Below are 26,098 nucleotides of genomic sequence, written 5' to 3'. Positions count from 1 at the left end.
AAGCACTACCCTCAAGTGAACCTCGTGTTCTTCCTCAGAAGTCGAATATATTAGGATATCGTCTACAAAGACGACCACAAAATGATCCAAGTACTCCCTAAAAATTTGGTTCATCAAATCCATGAAAGAAGCCGGTGCATTAGTCAACCCAAATGGTATTACAAGGAACTCATAGTGGCCATAACGCGTACGAAAGGCCATTTTTTGGATGTCCTCCTCCCGGACTCTCAACTGATGATATCCCGACCTCAAGTCTATCTTCGAAAAGCAACAAGGCCCTCTAAGTGGATCAAACAAGTCATCTATTCTGGGTAAAGGGTATTTGTTCTTGACAGTAACTCGGTTCAACTTGCAGTAGTCGATACACAACCGCAATGACCTATCTTTCTTCTTTGCAAAGAGAGCCAGCGCTCCCCAAGGTGACGTACTAGGGCGAATGAAGTCCTTGTCTAAAAGTTCTTGGAGTTGAATCTTCAACTCATGCAACTCTGCGGGTGCAAATCTATACGGCGCCATAGAAATTGGTGTCGTTCCAGGCACTAAGTCAATGGTGAACTCAATCTCCCGGTGGGGTGGCAAACTAGTAAGGTCCTCGGGAAACACGTCCAGGTAGTCACGAATTACCCTTGGCAACTCAACTCGAGTCCCGTCGCCCTCACTATCCAAAAGAGTAGCAAGAAGACCACTAAGCTCGTTCCTACTACAAGGATCAAGTATCGGCAATACGACCCAATCAACCCTGTTCCCCAGAAAATAAAAACAATCACCACCCGGAGTGCACACTGTGACCCTCTGATGAAAATAATCAATCACTACTCGATACAAAGATAACCAATCCATGTGTAGGATAACGTCAAAACTCGACATGTCTTACAACACAAAACCAAACGGGAGTCTACGCCCGACAACCACTATCTCACAACCATGACAACCCCGATCTAGATCAACTATACCCCCAATTGGAGACTCTACTCTGAACGGAGATGCTAGTTGTGTCACCTCTAGCCCCAATATAGATGTGAATGCAGCAAATATGAATGAATGAGACGCACCTGTATCTATCAACACGCTGGCCAAAGAATTACACTCAATAAAAATACTTCTCACTACCGAGGATCTTGGCAACTGCTCTGGCGCAGTAACAGCGTACACGCGCCCCTGTGGCCTCTGATCAACCTGCTCGTCCCTCGAAGCATATGCCGGTTGAACCGACTAAGTCGAAGCGGCTCTCTGATGTACTCGTGAAGTCTGAGCTGAGTGAGCCTGTTGGTGGCTCTGAGTCTGCCTCGACCCCGATGCGGCAGATGCACCTCCCAACTACGGGCAAGCCCTCTTCATGTGCCCTGACTAACCGTACTGGTAGCAAGTAAGCCCCTGACCCCTACTCTGAGACTGACTCTGAGATCGGTTAGATGGTGGTGGTGGCAACATCTGTTGTCTTCCTCCCTTCTGTGGACATGCAAAGGCTTTGTGACCTAGTTGGCCACACTTGAAGTAAGAAAACCCACTCGATGCACTCTTTCTCGGGCCCGCACTAGGCAAGGGGAAAGTAGATCTAGACTATTGCGGCTGGGACTGGGATGAAAAGGTGTTTCAACTCTTCTTGTTGGGCCTAAAGTCCCCTTGTGACCTTTGGTCCCTAGACCTTGAATTCTGAAGTCTCTCCTCATCGGCCTCCACGGTAATCTCTACATGTGTGGCCGCCTCCACAAGGCAATCATAATTCCGGATCATGTTCCCGGCAACCTTGAACAAAATTTTCATCCTGAACTTCTTCTCAAACTCAATGCAACGACGTTCTTCCGTCGCCACTAACTCCGGTGAAAACCGAGACAAACTAGAAAAGGTCGCTTCGAACTCGGCCACGAACATATTAAGTTGCTTAAGGTCTTGGAACTCTTGCCTCAACCTCTCCCTAGCAATGGGAGGTAGGTACTTGTCTTGGAAGGCCACCACGAATGCCTCCCATGTCGGTTCAATTCGGCCCTTAGCAGACGTCCACCATTGGCCTGCGTCCCCCTTGAGATAGCAACTTGTAAGAGTCACTCTAAGTTCACTGTCCTCAATGTGAAGCATCTCAAACGTCATCACTGTCTGTTCGAGCCATTCATCCGTTTTCTTTGGCTCGGGGCCACCATGGAATTCATCCGGCTTGGCCCGCAAAAACTCCCTCATGAGGAAGCTCGCCCTTGTCTCCACGGCGTTCTCCCTAGCTTGGCTCTCCACTCTCAAAATGTTCATGGACTCCCTCAATGCCCCCGCCATTTCCCGGGCTAGGGCCCCCATCGCGGCTTGGCCCTCTTGCCCCGGTACCTTCGCTTGCCCCACTTGCTCGGCCATGTTAGCTTGGCCTAAACCCTCTTCTTGCATCGGTATCTTATGAACCGGTACTCCATGCCCACCCTGGCGGCCCCTTCCACGTCTTCCGCCTCTACCACCACGACTTTGAACCCTTCTTGACATCCTAATTAAGGAACAAGATAGATAATTTAGCACATAATTCCAAAAGTGCTCACAACTTGCCTCACACGTTAAACTATAACAATTATATACATTCTAACACACAAACAATTCAATTCACTCCACATAAGCATATAGCCATGTAAACACATACGAATTATCCTTTGGTGATGAGATTCGTCCCATGAGAAACCAAGAATTCCTAGTAGAAGGAGTATTGATCAAGTACCCCTCTAGTAAGACCTCAAAGAATCTAATAGGCGCAAATAACATCCCAAAAGTCCAATCTCATACCCATATAGTCACATAAGCATGCTATCACATAATCACAATTAAACAAAACATTTCCTAATCATGCGAAATGAACCCATTGTGGTATAGCAACCACTTCCCGCGAGCCCCAAGTATTCAAACCCGGTAGCTCTGATACCAAGTTGTAACGCCCCAAAATAATTCAACATGAACTACCCACGTTAATTAACATTCACTAAACCATGACAATACACCTCTCATCCTTGCATAATCAATAAGAGAGTTTATACAAAAGTTTCACATGCAGATATACATTTAATGATAACATTACACATGAATCTATAGCATGTGAAGCACCTAATCTCAAAACAATAAAATACCATTAAGGGCTTACATCTTCCAAGGCAATAGCCCGATTACACAAAATGGTCTCTCGGACCCATACACGTTTAGCCCTTGGTTTTACAAAATTTATAACAAAATAATAGAGTTATTTACTCTTCACAACAATATCCACGCCCTCAGTTTGGCGGGATCACCACATCTTTACCTGCACCAAAATCCCATAGGGGTGAGCATAAAGCCCAGTAGAGAATTCTCACAAAGTATATACAGTTATGCAAATTCCCTCAACAACTAAAAATGCAAAGGTAATGCCATGTAAATGCCAATAATAAAGAGGAATTTCATTTCAATGCACAATTTGAAAATTTCCATGTTCTCAATAATATTTTTCAATTTCATCAATTTCAATGCACAATTTGAAAATTTCCATGTTCTCAATAATCTCTAGGTTGGTGTCTGCAAGTAAGCTCTATGAGCTCTACCAATACCCCACTTTACCAGTTGCTAACCGAAAGGGAAGTGGTACCTCCTCCACGCGTGTTTTCGGTCTTTCACCCCAGACATTCAAGCCAACTTATCAATCTCATCTACACCGCCTAACCGGACTTACCAACGTATTTACCCCTTTAACATTTCCGTAGATTTCGTTTCAATATAGCATTTCTCAATGTGAATGTTTTCTAACTCATGTCAAGATGTACAATAATAACAATAATTTAAATGAGAGTATGATACAACAATTTAACATTTCATAATATTTCTTCATTTTTCCTTCTTCCAATGCCATCTCATAAAGTAACTACATGCTCAACCGATGCTATCAACACATAGCAAAAACCTCTCATCATGAACATTTCTCAACATTCTAGCCATTCCAAGACTATATGAAATTTTCAAACATCAACTTCCAAGTTTTCAATTCTCAAAATCCATGGTGCTCAACAATTATTATCTCACAACATTACAAGTTCAAGTGCTAGCAACAATGTTAAAATAACATCTCAATACTCATCTATCAAGTATATTGCTATTTTGCTAAACATTTGATGAAACTTACTCTTATTCACCCTCTTGACACAAGAAAATAAGAATTCAAAGCACATTTTCTATTTTTCCAAAATCTCCAATTTCTAGGGTTTTTCTTTAAGACAAAACACTTCTCATTTCCTTGGTAAAACCCAACTAAATTCACTTTCCTCAGACTTTATTAATGAATAACCATTGAGGAGTGACAAGGGTTGAGTTCTGAAAACCCACATTTGAAACTCTCTACCTTTTTAATCAAAATGTAAAATTAACACAAAACTTCAAGCAAACCTTTAAATCATCAACAATGTAGCAAAACATGTATATATAACTCAAGAACGTCCCTACCTCAAGGCCTTGATGATGGAGAAAAAGAAACCCTAGCTTTAATGGAGGATTCTTCAACACTCACTATGCCAAGAGGAGCCCTAGTTTGATCTTCAAGATTAGAGGAAGATGATGATGATCTTGACTCAAGATTTGCAAGGATCAAAGTATTTTGGTGTTTAAGGAGGTGTTCTAGAGAGGAGGAGGAGGAAAATAGGATTTAGAGTGAGAGAGGAATGTCAAAAATAAGATACACATTCGGACCAAAAAGAAAAAAAAACAGAGTTTCGGACTGCCTAGGCTGCCGTACATGTAAAGCGCCCCTTCTCGCACGTGCGGCCTTCATCCCCGTACGTGCGGTGGCCCTCTGCCGCACCTTCCTCCGCACCTGCCTTTTAGGCAGTGTGCAGCCTCCCATCTCCCCTGAAATTCACACGTGCGGCCTCACACCCTGCACGTGTGGCCCTTTCCCGCACGTGCGGCCCTAAGCCCCCACACGTGCGGCTAGCCAAGCAGCCTAGAAAAATTTCTAGCTCGACCCCCGGCACTCCGAACCTGACCTCACGCTCCCCGGGAATAAAGGAACATCAACACTGAATAAAACAAGAACAAGGACTTTGTTTGGGAATAACCTCCGAACGTTTCAAACTCAATGAGAGCGAGAAGGGAACGGAATGAAGAAAAAAGTAAAAGAAAGAAAAACACGACCCGATCATCACACCATCTCTTCATCAATCATATTGTACATATCTAGTAGTGCTTGATAACATAGCTTCATGTACTCTGGAAGTTGATCTAAGGCACTGCTTTCCCACCTGAAAATCAAATTGCCTATGAAGAGATTTTTATTCTTCTATGTTATCAAATCCAAAGATCACGAAAAGAATGAATCAATTCAAACCTCTCAACTGCGTTAGTGAAGAGTTCAAGTTCTTCCAAGGTACCATAGGCATTATAGATGTCATCAATAATGGAAGTCAAGGCGATTACTTTGGTTAGTATCCTTCTAGCTAGAAAATATTGGGGCTCAAAGTATACTCCCAATATCCAAAAGTAGCACTCCACCAATCTATCTCTTGCAAAAGGTAGTTTCTTTGCAAAGTCCAAATCTTTCCACCATCTAAAATATTTACCCCATGAATCAATTTGACTAGATAGCTTGACTTGATTAACAACAACGTTACATACACTGCTGGAAAATAGACTTTTAGAGGCATTTAAAAAATGCCACTATAGCTATCAAAAAAGCCACTAATTGTTTTTGTGATGTTTAGTACCAAACGTCGAAGATGCAGCCGTCGTTGTAACTTTATGACGCTTTAAAAACGTCATTGTATTAGTATAGGCGGTGTTTTTTAAAACGCCACTAAATGTGCTACATAACAGTGCAATGATGTCACGCCACATTTAGCGATGTTTTAAAAACGCCGTGATAGATCTTTTCTATTTTAAAAATATAACCGTTGACATTATTCTATAGTGGCGTTTAAAAACGTCGTTACAGCTTCATTTGTTTGTTTTTTTTTTTTTTTTTTTTTGAAATTATGCTAATTCTGTGAAATTTAACTAAAAAAAATATCCGTAATAAAGATGAAAAACATTCAATATATTGACTAAATTTAGGTAAACATAATATTGGATCAACTCATGCTTCTCAATATGCAAAAATATTTCAATTTTAAGATGAAATAAAGTTAAACTAGTGCCTAGTGGTAAGTTGAAAGTTATTACAAAACAGATCGGCACAAAAGATGCAATTCAAACTAATTATACATACAAGTACTATGAAAGCTTCTACCAAGAAAAAAATTCCCGGGTTTTTCTATTGGCCCAGTCAAAGAAATGTCTGAAAGATCATTGGAAAAATAAAATGAGATATGATGTACACTCTTCAATTTAGTCATGAGCTACCAAAATCGCTGCTGCAACTCTCTTCAATGATTCAGAGGCCTTGCGCAGATCAGACTCAGAAAATGGAATGTTGCAGGGAATAAAAGTTACATCAGAATTATATATGAAAGGTGAAATCAAAACAATAAACTACTTACTAGATAATAGTAGTATAAATTCATAGTATTAAGTACTAAATAATTATTTAAAAGAAAACCAATTCACTCACATAATTTGGGAAGATAACCATATCAACATTCCCAGGCACCTCAGCTAACTGCACATAGAATAATATTAAGAACAAACACAACAACTTTTAACTGCACATAGATTGAAGAATATACCTTTATAAAAAGCTGTCAAAATTTCATAAGTACCAAAGCCAGCGAGAGCACCTAAAATCCTTCCCAACATTAACCACCCAAAACCACTATACAAACCTACAATCTTCATTGAAGAGAATATTCATTTAACTAGCAATAATAAACAAGAATCATAAATAACTTAAGCTCAAATGTAGCTGTTAACCTTATCTACATGACTCATTGCACTAATGGAAGCTCAAGCAAAACAATAAGTTGATCGAATTACCTGCATTTTCTGATAAAGTTTTAACTCTATCAAGAGCCTGAGCTGTAGTCAACTGTTTATTAGAAACTGACCCTACCTGTTATTTTCTCCACCATAACAAATAAGCATCAATATTAGAAACAGATAGTCATATGCAAACAAACAATTCCAAAATCAACACCAACATGCATACACACACACATATGAGCATAAAAATGCAGACAGAAGTTGGTTTCAAACTTCGAACCTGTATAAGGACTTTGATAGTATCAAGATGGTAAGTGAGGGTAGTGCCTAATGTGACTGAACCTGCAGCAGCAACTGCATGTGTAGCAAAAATCTGGTTCTTCGTCAGTTCTTCCATCTAAAAGATTTGCACAAATGTCAAAAACAACTAGGCAGTCCACAACCTAAAACTGAAGTTCTGAAGAGTCTTTAGATTAGATTCAAACAGTTTTTTGGCGATCCAATTTCTTCTATCTTCATATGGTTACAGAAAAGTACCCTCAAACCTCAATGCATACATTGAGCACTCGCAATATGTAAAGACAGAAAAAAATATTAATCATAATTCTCAATGTAGTTTTCAACAGTTGGTAATCGCTGAAAACAAAGAGAATCAAACTACCAATCATGTTAAAATGATGTGGCAACATCATGAACAGCCCGAAACAGATGATGCTATATGGAGGTGTTCAACAAAAACGTATAATAAACAATTTATATATAAAAAATATATCAATTATACCTGTGATATATCTCTAATTTCAATCTAGTCATGTAGTTTCAATTTTACCAATTTCATCCATTAATTTATTAAATTTGGTCAATTTAGTGCAATTTATAACCTATATTAAGAAATTGGATAGATATCAAACAAAAAATGGCCCATTCAAAAGGGACTGGATCATTTCAAATTGGACGTAAATCCCAGTTCACTTTGAAAGCTGCTACAAGATCTTCATACAAACTCATCTGCACAGTTTACACAGATTTATTTGAAGATCCAAAGATGTCCTGTTTCTGCAAACCCTTTAAAAAAACAAGATTAATAAGATTTTAAGGTAAGCATGGCAAAGACAAGATACATGAAACATAATCTCCAGAAAACCAGGAAGCAGAGCAAATGGACGTTTAACATATGGCCAACAGATACCCAAAACTAATCATCGCATAATGTCAAGGTTGCTCATCAATAAGCAAGGAGAGATTGAAAGAGCATTACCCATAATTTAGAATCAAACAGATGAAAACAAGAAGTGCTTCTAAAGCACAGTGAAAGCAGCTATTACTTGCAATTTAGAACGAACTTTGGTTAGGAAGATTAGAAAGCCAGCCATGCTCTTCAACCCATTCTCACTGTAACATGCATTATGTATATCTAAAATATGATGTTGAGATGAATAATTAGCATGACAAGAAATAAAACCACACACACAGAGGGAAAAAAATAACTCATTCACAAGAACTTAATAGAGTACGGAAGAAAAAATTAGCTAGGATGTTTTACTCATGTACAGTCATAGCCCCTAAATGCACCAACACAGGAAGGAATTTGGAAAGGATGACAAGAAGGCAAAAAAGAAAATGGCCCAAGTGAAGCACATAGTTGTCATTACGAAGGGAAACTCTGGTTGATGGTGTGAGCTTTGTTATATCTATGCTCTTATCGATGTATTTCCCTTCTAGATTAACCTGAAAAGTCAACAAAAAGATAATCAGTCAACTCATTTGCAGTTGCAGGTCACAAACTAACATGTGGAAAAACGAATTGCACAATTAAATAACAAGAATTATGGAACTCAGAGAAACTGCTGCTATATTCCCCTCACACCCCAAGAAAAATAAAAGAGATGGAAAATCAAGCAATTCAGTAATGAACCTATCTCCAAAACATATGGACAGCTAAATAGGTAGAGAATTTCAGACAATTTCTAAAGTGATTAAAGAATAGGAATATGATGGTAGCCAATTATAGTCCCATCGGAGGAAAAATGCCAACACATAGTGGTATTTATCTGATTTAAAAGCGTTAACATGCACAGGTGTTGATGGACACTTAATTGCACAAAAAAAATTGTAGCTCAAATAGCAGTTGCCAAACAATAGTTACAAATCTTTTCAAATGTAATTTCATTGAACTGCTTTTAAGGTTTTAGATAAGATAACTAACTCATTTGCTGCAATATTTAAAAAATACCATAAAAACATTTTTATCATCATTTAAAAAATACAATTTAATCAAAAATTAGAATTGTGGATATGATCACTTTCATCTAATCAAAATTAGAATAATGGATATGATCACAAACAGAAGTGTTGATAGCCTAATAATATCTTGTAAAGTTGTAACTACATAAAATCAATGTACAAACAAAACATTATATTACATGCTACAGAGACTGAAATATGCATAAGGATATAGTTAATAAACTACTTTCCCATTTTGAACTATCAATAGTGGTAAAACTGAATGTTGTTGACAAATTCTTTCACCATCACATTGAGCATCAAATCCACAAAACAAATATATTTTCATTCCATACTCATATACAAGCTGATATTTTAGGGTCTCTTTATAAATTCTTTCTTACCTAATTCATGAATTGGTTTTCTAATGTACTATCTCAAATGAAATGTTAACTACACAATCAAGGTAATAGGCATGCCAAAAAAAACCAGTAGTTGAGCTTAAGCCTCTCATTGACTAAAACATTGCGAAACTTCCTCAACCCAAAAATCAATCTTGTGTTGTGTATTGCAGAGCATGGTTTATACATTATTCTCTGGGCACCGTTATTGAAATAAAATAAGTCTAAAAAGGACCATTGTTATTATACATCCACAAATCTCATCCACTAATAGAACTTAAGAGACCAGTGCCTAAGCTGCTTGTTGCATTCATCCACTAACTATTCCTCAAAAAAATTATCCATTAGGCACAGATACCATCACCATATCAACACCATGCCTTTTCACACAACTCAACTAACATTTTTGCTACACTTCTAAATATGCACTTGGAGTCAAATATTGTGAAAACCAAGTTGTCAAGTACAAATGTTACGACTCATAGATCTAAAGAGAGAGAGAGATCTAGAGAGAGAGAGAGAGACGGTAGAGCTCGCTACCTCACCGGTGCAGATGACGGTGGCGACGGAGCTTCGAAATCACTCTGAATCTCAAAATCGATCTGAATCTTCAAAATCGCTCTGAACAACCGATTGATATCGATCTGAATCTTTGAAATCGCTCTGAACAGCCGATGGAGCTTGTGTTCTTTGAAGCTCTCTTCAAGAACAGCCGATTGATCTTTCGAGAGACGAAGCTTCTTCCTAGAGTTATGTCCTCTGTCTTCTTTGTCGCTGAGAGAAAGAGAGAGAGATGTGTGCGTATAAGATAAGAGAGATGTATGCGCATAAGAGAGAGAAAGGGCTCAGATTCAAGAATAAGGGTTTCAAAAAGGTGGCGCATGTATCTACCGCATTTGGTGGCGTTTTTTAACGCCTTTAGTTACAAAACAGTGCCGTTTTGGTTAAAAAAATATACGACGGTTATAAAATGCCGTTAAAAATTAGAAAACGTGACGTTTAATAAAACGTCGTTAATTAAACGCCGTTAAATTCCTAATTTCCTGTAATGATACCCAAGAAAAATATTCCCAAAAAAAAATGTTCAGAATTTTAAATATGTGGATAAAAAAAGTGCCCAATTTAAATCTATACCATTTTTTTTTTCTTCTCTCCAAATAGCATAGCCTTTATGACTGATTAAAGAATTCACTTGTGATTTCGCTTAGCTCCCACTAGTGCTTTTTTTACAATAGGTTGAAATCTAATTTGGCAAAATTCAGTAGAACTTCATTATGGGAATCATCTTGTTCATAGAAGAATATGTAATGGCTTGACTCTAGCCTCGTGAAGCCATAATGGATGGACTGATTCAGAGCATGAATTACTTGTTCTTTAAGAGGATTGCTCAAGTTGGGTATTGCGCACTTAAGGTGAGTGGTGGTAAAAACCAGGGCTTCATCTAGTATCTCTTCTCCTCGCATCATGAGATGTGTCATATTTTTTATGTCAAACTTAGAGTTTAACAATCTCTTAGTATTTTTAATTATCTCATCATTACTACCAATAATGAGTATGTCATCAACGTATAGACACAAAATGACATAATCTCTGTTAGTGTCTTTGATATATACGCATTTGTCACACTCATTGATTTTGAACCCATTTGACAACATAACGTTATCAAACTTCTCGTGCCATTGTTTAGGCACTTGTTTCAAACCATACAATGATTTGATAAGCTTACAGACTTTCTTATTTTGTCATGCCAAATGAGAGCTAATTACAAAATTTGAATAGTTAATTTGAAATTTGCAGTGTGAGTGTGATTTCAACAAATGTGCAAATATTCCAAAGCCACACCAAAATTGAACCATTTTTTATTTTTATTTTTGTTTTCATCCAACATTTTCCTTCTTCTTTTGTGGATCTGAAAGTTCCACAATGTGATTGATTTGATTTTTACGAACGAGACAATACAGCCTCGTAAGAGGCAAGGCTGATCTAAAGCAACCATATGATAATGAGTTTGTTCGGTGTATATATATTTTAAAGTTATAAGTTACAAGGAAAAATGAGTCAGACTCTCAAAATCTAAGCCATTTTTATTTTTTTATTTTTAGGACGATTTGGACCATTTATATGTACAAATGGACCATTTATGTGTGTGTGTGTGTTTTTTTCCTATCTCTATCACATGAATAGTCCAAATCATTTTAGGAGTTATAGGAGTCTCTAAATTTAAGGGTCTCAATCATTATTGTTATTAGTGTGTGTTTGGAACCTATTTTTCATAAAAAAATAAAATAAAATAAAATAAAATAAAATTCTAAATTTTCTAATTTTTAGTATTTTTTTAAAATAATGTTAATTTTTTAAAAAAAATTTCGTCCCATCCTGTGTAGACAAATCTTAAAAGTAAATAAATAAATAAATAAATAAAAATCCAAGAAAAACAAATAACCAAATTTTTTTTGTCTTTTCTAAATTTTTTATTTTTTTTACTTTTTTGGTCCGTCTAATTGAGTAAAATCCAAAAAACTAAAGTTTTTTTTTGAATTTTTTATAAACAAATTACTAAAAAAAAATTAAAAATTAAACTACAATAAAAACAAATCACAAACACCCACTTAAATTATTTCTACCTAACAAGTACAAATTACACTTGATAATTTGAAGTTTCAAAATTTAAAATATATATATTATTATATGGGTAAATTACAAACACACCTCCTGAGATTTGCTTAAATTACAAATAACCCCATGTAGTTCTAAAAATTACATTATGTCCATTAAAGTTTCTAATTTCATAACAAATAGGTCATTTTATTAATAAATCATCAAATTAATTAACAATTTTTAATAATATTAAAATTTTACTTTAATTAATAATTCAAATAATTTTATTATTGTATAGGTGAACAGTTAGAAATTTTACTTTTTCAATTAATTCTGTTAAATAAAAAATTCTGACAGTGAGGTATTTATAATTTTCCAAACTACATGGAACAATTCATATTTTAAGCAAATCTCAAAGAATGCATTTGTAATTTATCCTTATTATAAACAATGTCACAAAGTTCGCCAAACGGGTCTAATATATGCAATTTGCCGAACCGCTTTGCATAACAAATGAAGAAGCAAAACACTTGGGCAAGAAAAAAAAATGTTATAAGAGTCTAAGTGCATTATTAAATATTTTACACAATATTTATATAGATGATTATTGTATAGAATATTTGATAATTTTTTTTTTTTTTTTGAAATCCTTAGCATTGCTCAAATAAAAATGAATGATGTGACAATATCTTGAGTGGAAGAAGCTATTTGATGATTTTAAAATATTACTCTAAATCATTTATTGTACACATGTTAAATTATCTTTTTAAAACTGAACAAGCAAAAAATTAAATACCAAGATATTACTTAATAAATATTAAAATAAACACCACATAAATTTGTTGGAAATTATGATTTTTTTTTATAGGCTTATTTTGAGTCAATTTTGAGATCAAATTTGAGTAGGCCCCACACATCTTTTGGGGTGAGTTCGAGGTGACGTGTTCTTTGTCACTTGGCAAGTCACGCGATGCAAATAGTTCATTAAAACCATTTATGAGTATATGGGAACTTAACATCGTTTTTGGGTTTGTGGAATAGCAAATTAAAGAGTCAAATGTAGGTTACCCTAAAATGGTTGTTCTACATTGAATCTTTAAGAGAGTTTGTGTGTGTATATAAGCTCTAGGTGGACAAAATTGGGTTGGGCCCCAAGAGGCACCCCAAGTTTGTAGAAGGGAGAAATTATAGACAAAGTGGGCTTTGGCTCAAACCACCACACGAGCTACCATCGCCGACATCCATCCAACAGGGCTCGAGTCAGTTCTAATATTAATTTATTTGAATTTTTTCCAAAATTCTTGCAGGAAAATTGTTTTTCTTGAACAAAATTAATTCAAATTTTACGTCAAATTTGAATTCAAATTTTCTGTCCAAATAGTGCCTCTTCCGGTCCATTTTCCAACAGATTTTTCAAGCTGTTTTAACAGATTGCACCGGACAGTATCAGTTTCTTCCCAAAATTGTTTTCAAACAGATTTTTGCACCTGTTCAGTTTGAATTACACATGTTCAGTAAAGGCACCAATTTGCCTATAAAATCAGACCATCTTTCAACAAATTCAGAAAATTCGAAATTCTCTTCTTGTTTTCTATTTTGCTCTCTTGCATAAGATATATTCTACATATTAGTTTTAGGCAAAATTCTGAGAGTGTAGAACACAGGTTCTAGTTCGCTGAAACAAATTATTTTTAGTGCTAATACAATATGTGTAAGATCATTGTATCTTAGGAGATAGATGCCATTTATCCGTAAGCACCTGAGCGAAGCAAATCTGTCTTAAGGACAGAGTGTCACACACTCGACTTGATCATTCTTGCTCTTAAAGTGTTTTCGTAAATAAATTCCATAAGTAATTTATTTGATTTGTTTCAAGTTATTTTTTTCATACACAGAAGATTATTCTAACAAAATTTACCCCTGTTCAACAAATAATTTTCCCTTTGAGTAGACTCAGGCCTTGTTTGGGAAGTTGGCTATTTTAGTAAGCTATTTTAATTTTTAGCTATTTTAGTAGGCTAAAATTTTTATGTTTGAAAAGATGATAGGATTTTTTTATAGTTGGATGTGATGTTGGTGAGAGAAAAAGTGAAATAATTATGAATTTAATGTGACATTTTGTTTTATTAACTATTTTAGCCTTTGCCAAACAAGGCCTCAATAAGTTTTTCTTTTTTGCACTCAAATCTCAGTCAAATCACATAACAGTTAAGATTCCTCCTTTGTTTTTATTCAACATTACGTACTAAGGTCGGATTAATTGAGTTTGACAAGAACCACTCATACTATAAAAAAAAGGCACCGTGTAGTAGATAACATTTGTGTGTTTATTTGATTGTATATGTGTTTGAATGTGTATTGTGTTTTTATTGTAATCAATGTTTACATACATGTCACAGTACGTTGTGCAAAATTATTAGAGATTTAGGTTTGTAATTGAATGTGAATTGAATCCCATTGCTCGATGTTGAAGTTACGCTGGGTTAGGTGTGATGGTGTTGGAAAAATAATGAATTTTTGGTGCCTTTAATGCAATATTAAAGTGGGTACCAGTCCTCAATTTGAGGTGGATTGATGTGGGCTTAGATTATTTGTAATAAAATCTTTACACCACAAAAAAAATGACAAAAAACTATTAAGATTTGAATGAGAAATTAACTCATTAAGTTGGCCAAAGAGGTATTGGAAAAGGTGGCTGCAAAATTATACACATTACATGTGTATAAAATGGGTGTAACTCTATAATGATGATGGATTAAATTGCCATCAATTGGGAATTTTGCAAATATAATGATGATGAATTGAATTGTAATCAATTGGGAATTTTGCAAATATAATGATGATGGATTGAATTGCCATCAATTGGGCCTTTTGTAAAATTAAATCTCTTGCATTTGTTGCAAGAGCCTTTTTCTCTCTCCCGCCGTATGTATAAAAGAACCTCTCCTTCATTCTTCAAGACCAGAAGATTGGTTATTCTTGTTTTTAAAAGTTTTCCTCTCCGTATGTATAAAAGAAGAACCTCTCCTTCATTCTTCAAGACCAAAAGATTGGTTATTCTTGTTTTTAAAAGTTTTCCTCTAGTTTGTATATTATATTCTTCATGTCAGAGAGTACTGCAACGTTTTGTTCGCCGAAACTACTCAGTCGATGCATTACTGTAGCTGGTCTAACTGTCGTATCTTGGGAGACACATGTCGAATAACCTCTAGCACCCAACTGGTGAGGCGGTGAATCTATTTATTTTATTTAAGTGCATAATTTATACAATATTCTTAAAACAGAGGAATTAGATAATTAGATTCATATGAAATTTGTAAGAAAAAAAAAACTCACTGTGCCATGTATGAATTAGAGAACAAATTCAATTTGCTGTATATATATTCATGCCACTGTGTTTAACATATAAATGTGCATGCTAAGAATACTATATTACATGATGTCAGATTTATTTTATTAGGGCAAAGAACCAACAACATAGGCCTCTGTTGATAAATAAATAAATAAAATATTTTGCCCAAATATTTTGGTTTGGTTATATGGATGCATGCTATTGTCTTGGTACCTAAAGCACATGTAATAGGCATTATTTCACCTATGATATTCGCTATTTAGTGGTTTCTATAGATGTATATATATGTTTCAATAGTACATGATTATTTAGATATTCAATTGAATATACATAGAAGGCCACTGTCATTCATAGGTAATAGTAGTCTAATGTTGCAATTGCTTGCTTCCTGTTTCTTTGTGTTAAAATAAACAAAGTGCCCACAATTAGGTTGTTTTAAATTGCGTTGCATAGTAGTGTTTTCCTGTGTAAGTTTAATTTTGTGAGTTTAGGTTTTAATTTCCTACCATGAGATGCATGACTTTTAATTTGCATAATTTATATAATTTCCTATCATGCTAATTATTTTCTAGCTTTTAGTTTATCTTTGCATAATTTAATTTGTAGAATTATTTGCATGTAATTGCTTACATGGTTATTGTTTTGTAACAATTATATATAGCTCTCGCCTATTAAATTAAATTTAAGGTTTTGGAGATATCAAAATTGTGTAAATAAAACTTTAACTTTATTTTATTGGTGTAATAATGCCATATATAATTACCACATAGTTTGAATTTAATTTGAAGTTATAAGGTATATGTAACTCTTGCTAATTAAATTTTTAATTTAATTGTGGATTAATAAATTTTAATTTTGTAACTTGTCTATATTTATTTACTTGTTTATTGTGTAAATTAAATTGTAAATTTAATTTTGGAGTTTTAGTTGTGTGATAATTGCATACATAACTGATGGGTATTAAAGTTTTAATTTAATTTAATTTAATTGTAGAGTTATAAGCTTATTTTTGTAACTCATCTAGCATTTTAATTCATTAGTTAATTTTATTATTAAATAGTTTGCGAGATGATTTCAAGTTTTTTTAAATTATTTGTCTTTTCTTGTGGTTTTCTACTTACTTGCTTTACAAGAATACCCACACGAAAATGATTGGAAAAACAAATACAAAACCAAATGAATAGTCTTTGAGATGTACAAATCAAAATTTTGGACTACTAACATATTTGAACAGGAATACTTAAGCGTGTAAAGACGTTTAGACTAAATAGAATCCTTATAGATTGGCTATTTTACTTATATGCAAATTGAAGCAATTTTTTTTTACTTGGACTTTAGTTATGGTTTTTTAGCAATATCTAAAGCATTTTATTTGCTTGTATTACTGTAGCAATTTTTTACATTACTTGTAATTTTTGTTAGCAATTTTTTAAATTGCTTGTAAAGTTTGGAACTTGGTTTGGTTTTCTGTAATAGAAACCAGAGAGTTTAGCCTTGGCTAAATAGTAGTTCTTATTTATTTAAAAATGACAACTAAGACGGATTTAGTTTCAAACCTTTGGGGTTTGAGGAAGTCTTTAGGTTTAATCATGTTATTCCCAAAGTGTTAGAAAAGCAAGTTTAGAGAAATTCTATGATTATAATCTGATTATTTCCAAAGTGTTTTCGTTTACAATCTGATTATTTCCAAGGTGTTTTGGTTTTGAGAAATGAAACCAAATTTTAGCATTAGCTAAAATATTTTTGAATTTATTTAAAAATAATGGGCTCAGGTCCAAGAGTACCGATTAACTTTTATGAGTGGTGTAATTTTGGTAGCAAATTTTATTTGCTTGGAAATTGGTTTGTTTAAACCTAGTTTATCCCCTAAAAAACTTAATTCTAAATTTGTTTCTCATGGACTAGGAGTCAACATGCCATTGAAAGTTTTGTCTAAAGTTAATTGTGCCTTAAGTGGGACCGGTGTGACACCTCCAGTCTTCCTAGAAACTTTTCTGACCATGTTCGATCTAGGGTAAGTGGTGAAATCAATTTTGAATTAAATTTCAGACTTTGGGATTTTCTAATGTTAAGTTTAGTTTATGGAAAAAAACATAATAGTGAAATTATGTTGTGATTTTTCAGAAATGGCTTCAAAAGGTGACAACAGAGATGTTGTTCCACCTGCCAACCTTAAAGCCTTGTGAGGTTCTTAAAGAAAGATCTAAAGAGATCAAGTATGATTAAAAGAAATCATAAGATTGCATAATAATATCTCTGAATCAATCAAAGGCGATTAGTATGTTATCTTTGTGTCAATTATAGCATATATGACTGCTATGTGACTTTGCTTAAAAGCAAAGCTGAGACAACCCATTAGGGTGGGTGAATATATTTTTAAATTTTTTAATTCCAAATATATTCTTAAATTGGTGGCTCCTAGTGAGTACCAAGATCACTGATCACAGAGATAGAAAACTGGTAGTTCCTAAGAGGTGTTAGACCACTGGCTACACAGTTATGAAATTGTGATTCCTAGTAGTGAACAAATTACTGATCACATGTCAAGACATGATAATTCCTAATAGTGTAAAGGCTACTGATCATATGTCAAGATATGATGATTCCGAGTAATGAAAAAGTCTATTGATCCTATGTTAGGACGTTGTGATTCCTAGTGGTAAAGTGACTACTGATCACAGGTTAAAACATTGTGATTCCTAATAGTAAAAAGTCTACTGATCACATGCTGAGAAATTAGTGATTCCTATTGATAAGACTACTGGTCATGTTATGAAGTTCCGAATAGTAGACTATTGAACACTGGATTTGTGTTTCCTAATAGTAAGATTATTGGCTTCGTTGGACCAAATATGTTTGGATGCCTAATTCAGTTGATGACATTTTGGAAATGTATTTATTATGATATGATTTTAAGAGTTTCATAATCAATGTGACACAAGAAATTGTTTAAAAAAATTTTGGACAAAGCCAAAAGCGTTTTTATAAATTCTACAAATGTGGAGGTATCATGCAAAAGGCCGTAATACCTAAACCCAATAGGGTTAGGATAAGCCTAAAAATCCGTTGACTTTGTATTCAACGGTTATGCAAAATATAACAGTGCATATCAATTTCTTGTGTTTAAATCTCCTATTCTAAATATACACTAGAACACTATCATGGAATCCAAAATGCATCTTTCTTTGAAAATGTATTTCCTTGTCATATACAAGAAGGGGTTCTGAGTTCCATGAAAGATGTTGAAGGTGGCAATGATCACATAGCTGATCAACCAGATGATCACTTAGATAATCAAGCTGAGGATGTAAATAAGCCAAGAAGGGGTAAGAGGGCTAAGACTGCAAAGCCCTTTGGTCCGGACTTCTTGACTTATATGTTAGAGGAAGAACCTCGAACTTTCCATAAAGCTGTGACTTCATCTGAAAGTCCTTTGTGGAAAGAAGCAATTAAGAGTGAGATTGACTCCATTTTATAGAACCATACTTAGGAGTTGGTTGATCTACCCCCAGGCAGTAAGGCCTTAGGGAGTAAGTGGATCTTTAAAAGAAAGATGAAAGCCGATGAATCAATTGATAAGTATAAAGCTAAACTAGTTATCAAAGGATACAGACAGCGCGAATGCCTAGGTTATTTTGATACGTATTCACCTATGACAATCTATTCGCATGGTAATTGCGATAGTAGCTTTACGTGGTCTAGAGATACATCAGATGGATGTAAAGAACAAAGATTTAGATGAAGAAATTTACATGGAGCAATCATCGTAACTCGTCAAAAGACAATAAGTAATCCCCGCAAATGACTCTCATTGCTCTCTCCACCCCCAACCACACAACATAGTAACTTATATCCAACCCATAGTCCTGCCTCAAAATATCAACCACCTTACATAGGCGAGTTAACGGCTTATCCCTAACAATTTTAGAGATAATAGTCAATACCAAATTAGAATGGACTCTCGAATTCTTTGGCGTCCGGACATCCGTACCACAGCTATGCACGTTAATTAACCTCTTAATGTAGAAAAATCTATTAACTCAGTGTACTCTACAATGTATAACCCAAGGACAACCCCTATCCTCGCGCATCACACACGATAAGCCTCGCTCTCTCATTCTTTGCATACTTAAATTGGAACCCACATTGAATTGCATACTTGAATAAAATATCACGAAATTCTTCAGCACCCCTACAAACTGTTGTCTCATGTGTGTAATACCATCAGCCCCTTCTCTTTATGGTGGCAAAATCTTTGAAGCACATTTAGTTTCTTCCACACCCCCCACCACCACGTAGCGAACCAAAGCTATTAGATTAAAAAAGTACACTTTTTGTCTTTTTGGACTAAAAAATTGAGGTTGAATATATGGATGTTTGGGTTAACTTTTTGACTTTTTATTAAAAAATGTGTAATAAAAAATTATAAAAATTGATTTGTAGAAAAAAATTTGAATTGGGAGTTGTGTAGCCGTAATTGTTGACTTTTAGTGAATAGCGTTAATTTTTTAACTTTTTGAGTAACTTTTTTACTTTTTGGCTTTTTTGGAAGTACCCAAACTTGGCCTGAAATTGGATGACAATCAATATCCTGAATCATGAAAACTATCAAAACATAATGATAGTCAAACGTATTTATTTTTTTATGTATAACATATATCAGTATTAAATATAAGGATATAAGAGTCTAACAAAATAATATAAATCAAGACGAAAGATCTTATGGAATAAAAATATAAAACACATGGTTAGAATACTCCTAAATGAAATTTAACAATAAAATCTCAAAACAAAATATCACATCAAACTTATAATTATTTTATTTTTTTTCTCACAAATATCATATTTAATTATAAAAAAATTTAATCATTTATCTAAACATAAATATTTTAACCTATTAAAATAATTAAAAACTAAAATAACTTACTAAAATAACTAAAAATTAAAATACATGACAAATTTCAAAGTAGGATTGGTAATTTGTTCAATAAAATAATATACAACCATTAACACAGCATTAGGCTTTTGAAATATCTTTGAGATCCAAAACGCCACTAGGTGAAATTATTACTGGTTCCATACATTTGTATATACTCTAAACTCGGTTCAATATGAATTAGATTAAAACTCAAATAAAAACGTTTCAACAGATAAACAAATTACACTATTAGGTAGTGTTTGGTAGAGTTTTGTAAATGTGATTTGAGAGTATGAGTTGTATTTTGAGTTTGTGTGTTGTGAAATTATGATTTGAGTGTAGAAAATTTATTTGGTAAAGAGTTTTGAAAATAGTTTTGGAAAAGAGGTTTGATTTGAGTGGAAAATTATTGATGTGACATTTGATATACTCATAACTAAACATACAATTCAAAATTATTTTAAAGCACATAAAAAATTTAAAAATTTTCAGAAAATATTTGTCCCGATTATATAAATCAATTGCAAAAAAAAAAAAAAAAAAAAATCTGGAACCAGGCATCAGAGTTCTCTCTGCAGAGTGTAGAAAATTGATTTGAAAACGAAACCAAACATCATACTCCAACACACGGGTAGAAAATTGATTTCAAAGCACAACCACACAGAGCCTTAAATTTTCAAATTAAATCTCAACCTAATTCAGAACAGCACTCAAACAAGATTACAAATTAAGATTGACCCAAATTTCCAACCACAACAAAAATTTTAAAATATATACCTGTATATATTTTTGAGGCTCAGATCTATATATGATCAGGCAAGAATCCGGAAACGCCGTGGCTGCAACAACAATTGACCGTGAGAGAAGAAACAATGGGAACCCATATCTCTCTATCTCTCACAGACCCTAAGAGTTGCCCCGCCAAGAAACGGGTCGGGTTCTCAGTGCCCGACTCATGTGCTCAGAAGAAAATACATCGTCACAGCCTCTCTTTGTTTCGCCGGAGACAGCGCTTGCGGAGGGTTGAGTTTTTGTGCTGCAATCAACAACCTCTAACCCTATCGTAAGGACTGCCTAAACATTTTTTTTATTTTTTATTTTCATTTCTTTTGGGGAAGTTGTTTGGATGTAAATAGAATTTCCTGCGAGAAGAAGATGGAGAAGATCCAATCTTCGACTCGCAAACACACACACACAGAAAAAGAGAGTGAATGTGTGCGTGAGAGAGAGAGAGAGAGAGAGGAGGGCTGTTGATTTGGGAGGTGAAATCATCGGCTCAGATGATCTTTGATCTGATCATCTTTTGTGTTGCAGAGAGGGGCAACCACCCTCAAAAACGTCCCAATCTCTCTGCTGGGAGCCTCATTCATTCTTTGAGCCTAAACCCTAATTGATGTCAACGAAGCTATTTATTTGTAGTGCATCATCATTTAAGATTACTTTTCTACCCTTTCTTTGACCACTTAGAACATCTCCACCATTGATGTCTTGCTGGGAACATATTGTTTTAATAATTTTTTATAAAAAAAATATATAAAAAAATAAAAAAAGTAATATAATAATTTATAATGACTTTTTGATTATTTAATTTAGCACAGTTCACTCAAATATTAAAATTAAAATTTTCATCATATTTTTTCACATCTCAGATATCTTGAAAGTCGTCCAGAAATGAACAAAAAAAGTTACCAATTTGCCTTAGCCTCTGTTTGGCAAGATGGTTTTCAGGCTTTTTTGGCTATTTTAGCCACAAAAAACAAAATAGACTATTTTAGCCATAACAAACAAAACATCACATCCAACCTATAATCATTACATTCTTCTCTCACAAAAAAAGTCAAAAAAGTCAAAAAAGCCAAAAAGCCAAAAAGCCCTTCCCAAACCAAGCTTTTTAGCCCAGGCTAAAATAGCCAAAAAAGCCAAAAAGCCAAAAAGCCAACCTACTTCCCAAACCAAGCCTTAGGTGGATATCCAGGCGGACATTCAATCAAACGGTGACAATTTAAATTCAACGAAAGATCAAACCTCCCTCTATTAGATGAAATATCTGATTCTTCCTCTATTTGATATCATTTTGATGAAAACGTTGGAGTGCACTTTTATATAAAAAATTCATCAAATTTGAATTTAATAACATATTTGAGTAAGGTTGAAGATGGTCTTAGAGCATCCTCAACCTAAAACTTTCAATTAGATGATAAAAATATATTTTTTTATTCAAAAAGTGAATATAAATTATCTTATTATTCACTCAAACTCTAACCGCAAATAATTTATTTTTTCTTTAAAGATTTTCCTCCAAAATATTTTCATCAAAAAAATGAATAATTTTTATTCATAAATAAATATTTAAATTTCAAATATTTGTTAAATGTATTTAATATTATACTCAACGTCCTCTTATTTTTTGTTTGGCCATTTCATGAGAAATGAAAGGCTGATATCTAATAGCCAACTCAAACGGATTAAAGCCGGTTGTTAAGGACCGGTGCATGTTGTCACAGAATTGTGCATTATCAAGCAGGTCTACCCAATTTTTTTGACTTGCTGTGACATAGTGTCTCAAATATTCCTCTAACAAAGCATTCATGCATTTTGTTTGCCCATCCGTCTACAAGTGGTTTGCTGTGGAAAATTTCAATTCTTACCTTATCAACCCAAACAACACTATCCAAAACTGTCCGATGAAACAAGTGTCTCAATCACTTACAATGTCCTCTGACAACCCAAAGTTCTTCATCACATTTTTTAAAACACAACACCGTAGCCATGTCAGCTGGGCATGCATGTGGTGCGAGAATAAAAACAAAATACTTTGAGAAACGATCAACAATAACAAAAATGGAACGCATGTCGTCCACCTTAGGCAATCCCAATATGAAATCTATGGAAATAGAAACACTTGGCCTTGTTGGAATAGGAAGAGACTGCAACGACCAGCTTCTTTCTTGCGTTTCGTTTTGTCTAGTTGGTAGATCAAACATGTCTTGACATAAATCTCAATGCCATCCTTCATCTTCGACCAATAATAAGAATGAGATAGAAGGGGCCAACATCCACTTCATACCAAGGTGACCAGCCCACTGCGAATCATGTGTTTCTCGAAGTAATTCCTATCTAAGTCCTCCATTGCTAGAGACAAACAACCTATCCCTTTTAGCATAGAGAAAGTCATCTTCCAATCAATATCTATGGACAATCCCGTCCTTGACTTGCTGTACCAACTTTTGATAAGCGACATCTCTAACAACATTTTCTCTAATTATGTTCAACAGATTTGACTCCACGAAAAAAATGGCAGCCACATATTCCTTACCTACCTTTCTACTCAATGCATCTACAACCTGGTTGTGATGTCTTATGCTTTCACTCAAAGTCATACTTCTCTAAAAACTCCTGCCATCAAGCTTGTTTAGGAGACAACTTTTTCTGCGTTTTGAATAAAGTATTCGCCACATTATCTATTTGGACTTGGAACTTGGTTCCCAACAGATAAACCCTCCAGATGAGAAAACAATGTACCACTATTGTCATTTCTTTCTCGCATGCTAAATAATTTTTCTCTGCAACATCTAACTTGCGACTTTCAAAGGCAACTAGGTGCCCCTCTTATAGCAAAATGCAGCTAATAGCTTTGTTTGATGCGTTAATATGCACTTCAAAAGGAAGTTCAAAATCCGATAACCGTAACACCAGCTCAGTTGACACCGCCACTTTTAATTTGTCAAAGGCTGCTTGACACTTCTCACTCTAACCATAAATCATTATTTTTTTCTTTAAAGATTTTCCTCCAAAATATTTTCATCAAAAAATGAATAATTTTTGTTCATAAATAAATATTTAATTTTCAAATATTTGTTAAATGTATTTAATATTATACCCATTTTAAAGGTATGGTTTCATTTTTTTTAATGATACTAATTTTATAAAAAATAAATTTACATATTAAAAATTATTTGTAATATATTCAAAAATATAAAATGAATAGTATTTTGGAGAACATCCTTTATTTTTCATCATCCCTCTATATTTGGAGGATGAATCCATCATCCTCTCCAATAGAGGGAGTTTTAGAGAATCGATTGAAGTGCAAAATCCTTCAAATTTGAAGATTTGAAGGATAGGTTGGAGATGCTTGTATTTACATCTATTATGATAGGGTGAATGTTGCTAGGGTGAGGTGATTTTAGACATTGGGTAAGCATTATCTCATTTGGTAACATTATGAATAAGTTGTTTGTTAACTTATTTGAGTCATATTATCTCTATATTTTTTTACACATCTTTTGATAATAAGTAAAAAAATCAACTTATAAGTCATACCCAAAACAATCCATAGAAGGATTGATGAGGAAAATGGTTTAAGTGAAAAAGCTTCTAGGGTAAAAGTGATGGAATCAATGTCAAAGTTGTGTTTTAATTGATATTTTTATTGCTATATTGATTACTAGTTTTTTTTTATATGGCATAATTGTTTTTAATAATTTATTTAGAAAATTATTAGGAAAAATTAGGGAAAGATTCCTCTACATATTTGTGTGAGAGTTTAAGTACAATCACAATTTATTTGGTAATTAAAGTCTTAAGATTTGAAATTCCACAAAGATAAAGACAAATTTCAACATAAATGTCAAGAATGCCCTTTTAACAATTGGTACGTCTCTCTTCACTGTAGACAAGTTGTATTTTGTAATGTGTTTCAAAACTTTAAAATTTAATAACTTTTGATTTGAAACTCTATATTTTGTAAAATTTATATATTTGGAATCGTCTCGTCGAGATCTATCAAACAAGATTCATGATGAATATGAAATTTTAAAAAGAAAGAAAATTCACCGAGTCCTATTACTAAAAGTCAAATAAATTTCGCTGATTTCTCAATTGTTTTGTTTCTGAAACTTAAAGTCAATTACAGTGACATTTAACTAATTTTAGTGAAATTTCTCTAACTTCAGTCAATGAAATTTTAATTTTTTCTTTTGAATTTCATATTCGTTATGAATCTTGTTTGATAGATTTTTGATGAAAAGATTCTAAAAATAAAAATTTTATTAAAAAAATCAATATGTAAATAAAAAGTTGATGAATTTTGAAGATTTTAAATCATTCTAAAGATACCATAACAAACAATTAGTGCTATGATACTGGGTCTAAAATGACGTTGGAAGTCTCAGAGGAGCGGAACTAAAAAAATTTTCAACAATGATTCATCCCACTAAAAACACCACCACTAATAGCACTAATGCATTAAAAAAGTAAAAAAAAAAAAAAAAAACACAACTCCAAGACCAAAACATCACATCATTAATGGCGGGACCCACTGCCACCTAATTAGTGAGAGCACTAATTAGTACTCCCAAGCATTTTTCAAAAGGTTTTTCTTATGTCCTTAAAATGTTTTTGAATTTTAAAGTTTTTAAATCATTCCAAAGATATCATAACAAACTATTAGTGCTATGGTACTTTGGTCCAAAAATGACATTGGAAGTCTTAGAGGAGTTGAACTAATTTTTTTTTTTTCTTATGTCCTTAAACTACTAAAAGCTTATGATGATGGAACTAAAAATAAAATTCCCTTTTTAGATTAAAGGGATGTTAAGAAACATGTTGAAATTGCCAAAAATTTAATACAAAAATCAATTTATTCTCTATTTTTGTACACGTCTCTTCATAAAATGTTAAAAAAAGTCAATTTCCAAATGAATTAATGTTTTAGTTAAAAAGTCAAAAAATTAAAATATTCATATAAAAAAAATCAAAGATTCTTTC

General features: G+C 33.8%; 2 protein-coding genes across 5 annotated transcripts; both read right to left on the bottom strand.

Moving 5' to 3' along the window:
- Positions 1-3,178: 3,178 nt before the first annotated feature.
- Positions 3,179-8,753, bottom strand: LOC114322518 (uncharacterized). 4 transcript variants are annotated; one of them, XM_082924980.1, is made up of 5 exons: positions 7,118-8,753; positions 6,892-6,967; positions 6,645-6,740; positions 6,530-6,577; positions 3,179-3,262 (listed from the first exon to the last, which is right to left on the bottom strand). In XM_082924980.1, exons 1-4 carry the CDS (start codon positions 7,232-7,234, stop codon positions 6,570-6,572), a joined length of 297 nt encoding a protein of 98 aa, XP_082781106.1. In that variant the 5' UTR covers positions 7,235-8,753; the 3' UTR covers positions 3,179-3,262; positions 6,530-6,569. The 4 variants fall into 4 exon arrangements, with proteins under 4 accessions (XP_082781106.1, XP_082781105.1, XP_082781104.1 ...); XM_082924979.1 differs by lacking the exon at positions 3,179-3,262 and adding an exon at positions 6,064-6,375; XM_082924978.1 differs by lacking the exons at positions 3,179-3,262; positions 6,530-6,577 and having other exon boundaries at positions 6,584-6,740; positions 7,118-7,234; positions 8,381-8,509.
- Positions 5,027-6,482, bottom strand: LOC114322555 ((-)-germacrene D synthase-like). The gene is made up of 4 exons (XM_082923306.1): positions 6,459-6,482; positions 6,322-6,375; positions 5,312-5,640; positions 5,027-5,225 (listed from the first exon to the last, which is right to left on the bottom strand). Exons 1-4 carry the CDS (start codon positions 6,480-6,482, stop codon positions 5,126-5,128), a joined length of 507 nt encoding a protein of 168 aa, XP_082779432.1. The 3' UTR covers positions 5,027-5,125.
- Positions 8,754-26,098: the final 17,345 nt, after the last annotated feature.

Source organism: Camellia sinensis, chromosome 4 (assembly GCF_055761805.1).
Source record: "Camellia sinensis isolate YWXY chromosome 4, ASM5576180v1, whole genome shotgun sequence".
Classification (NCBI taxonomy): domain Eukaryota; kingdom Viridiplantae; phylum Streptophyta; class Magnoliopsida; order Ericales; family Theaceae; genus Camellia; species Camellia sinensis.
Note: the sequence above shows the minus strand (reverse complement) of the source record. Positions and strands in the feature narration are given on the sequence as shown.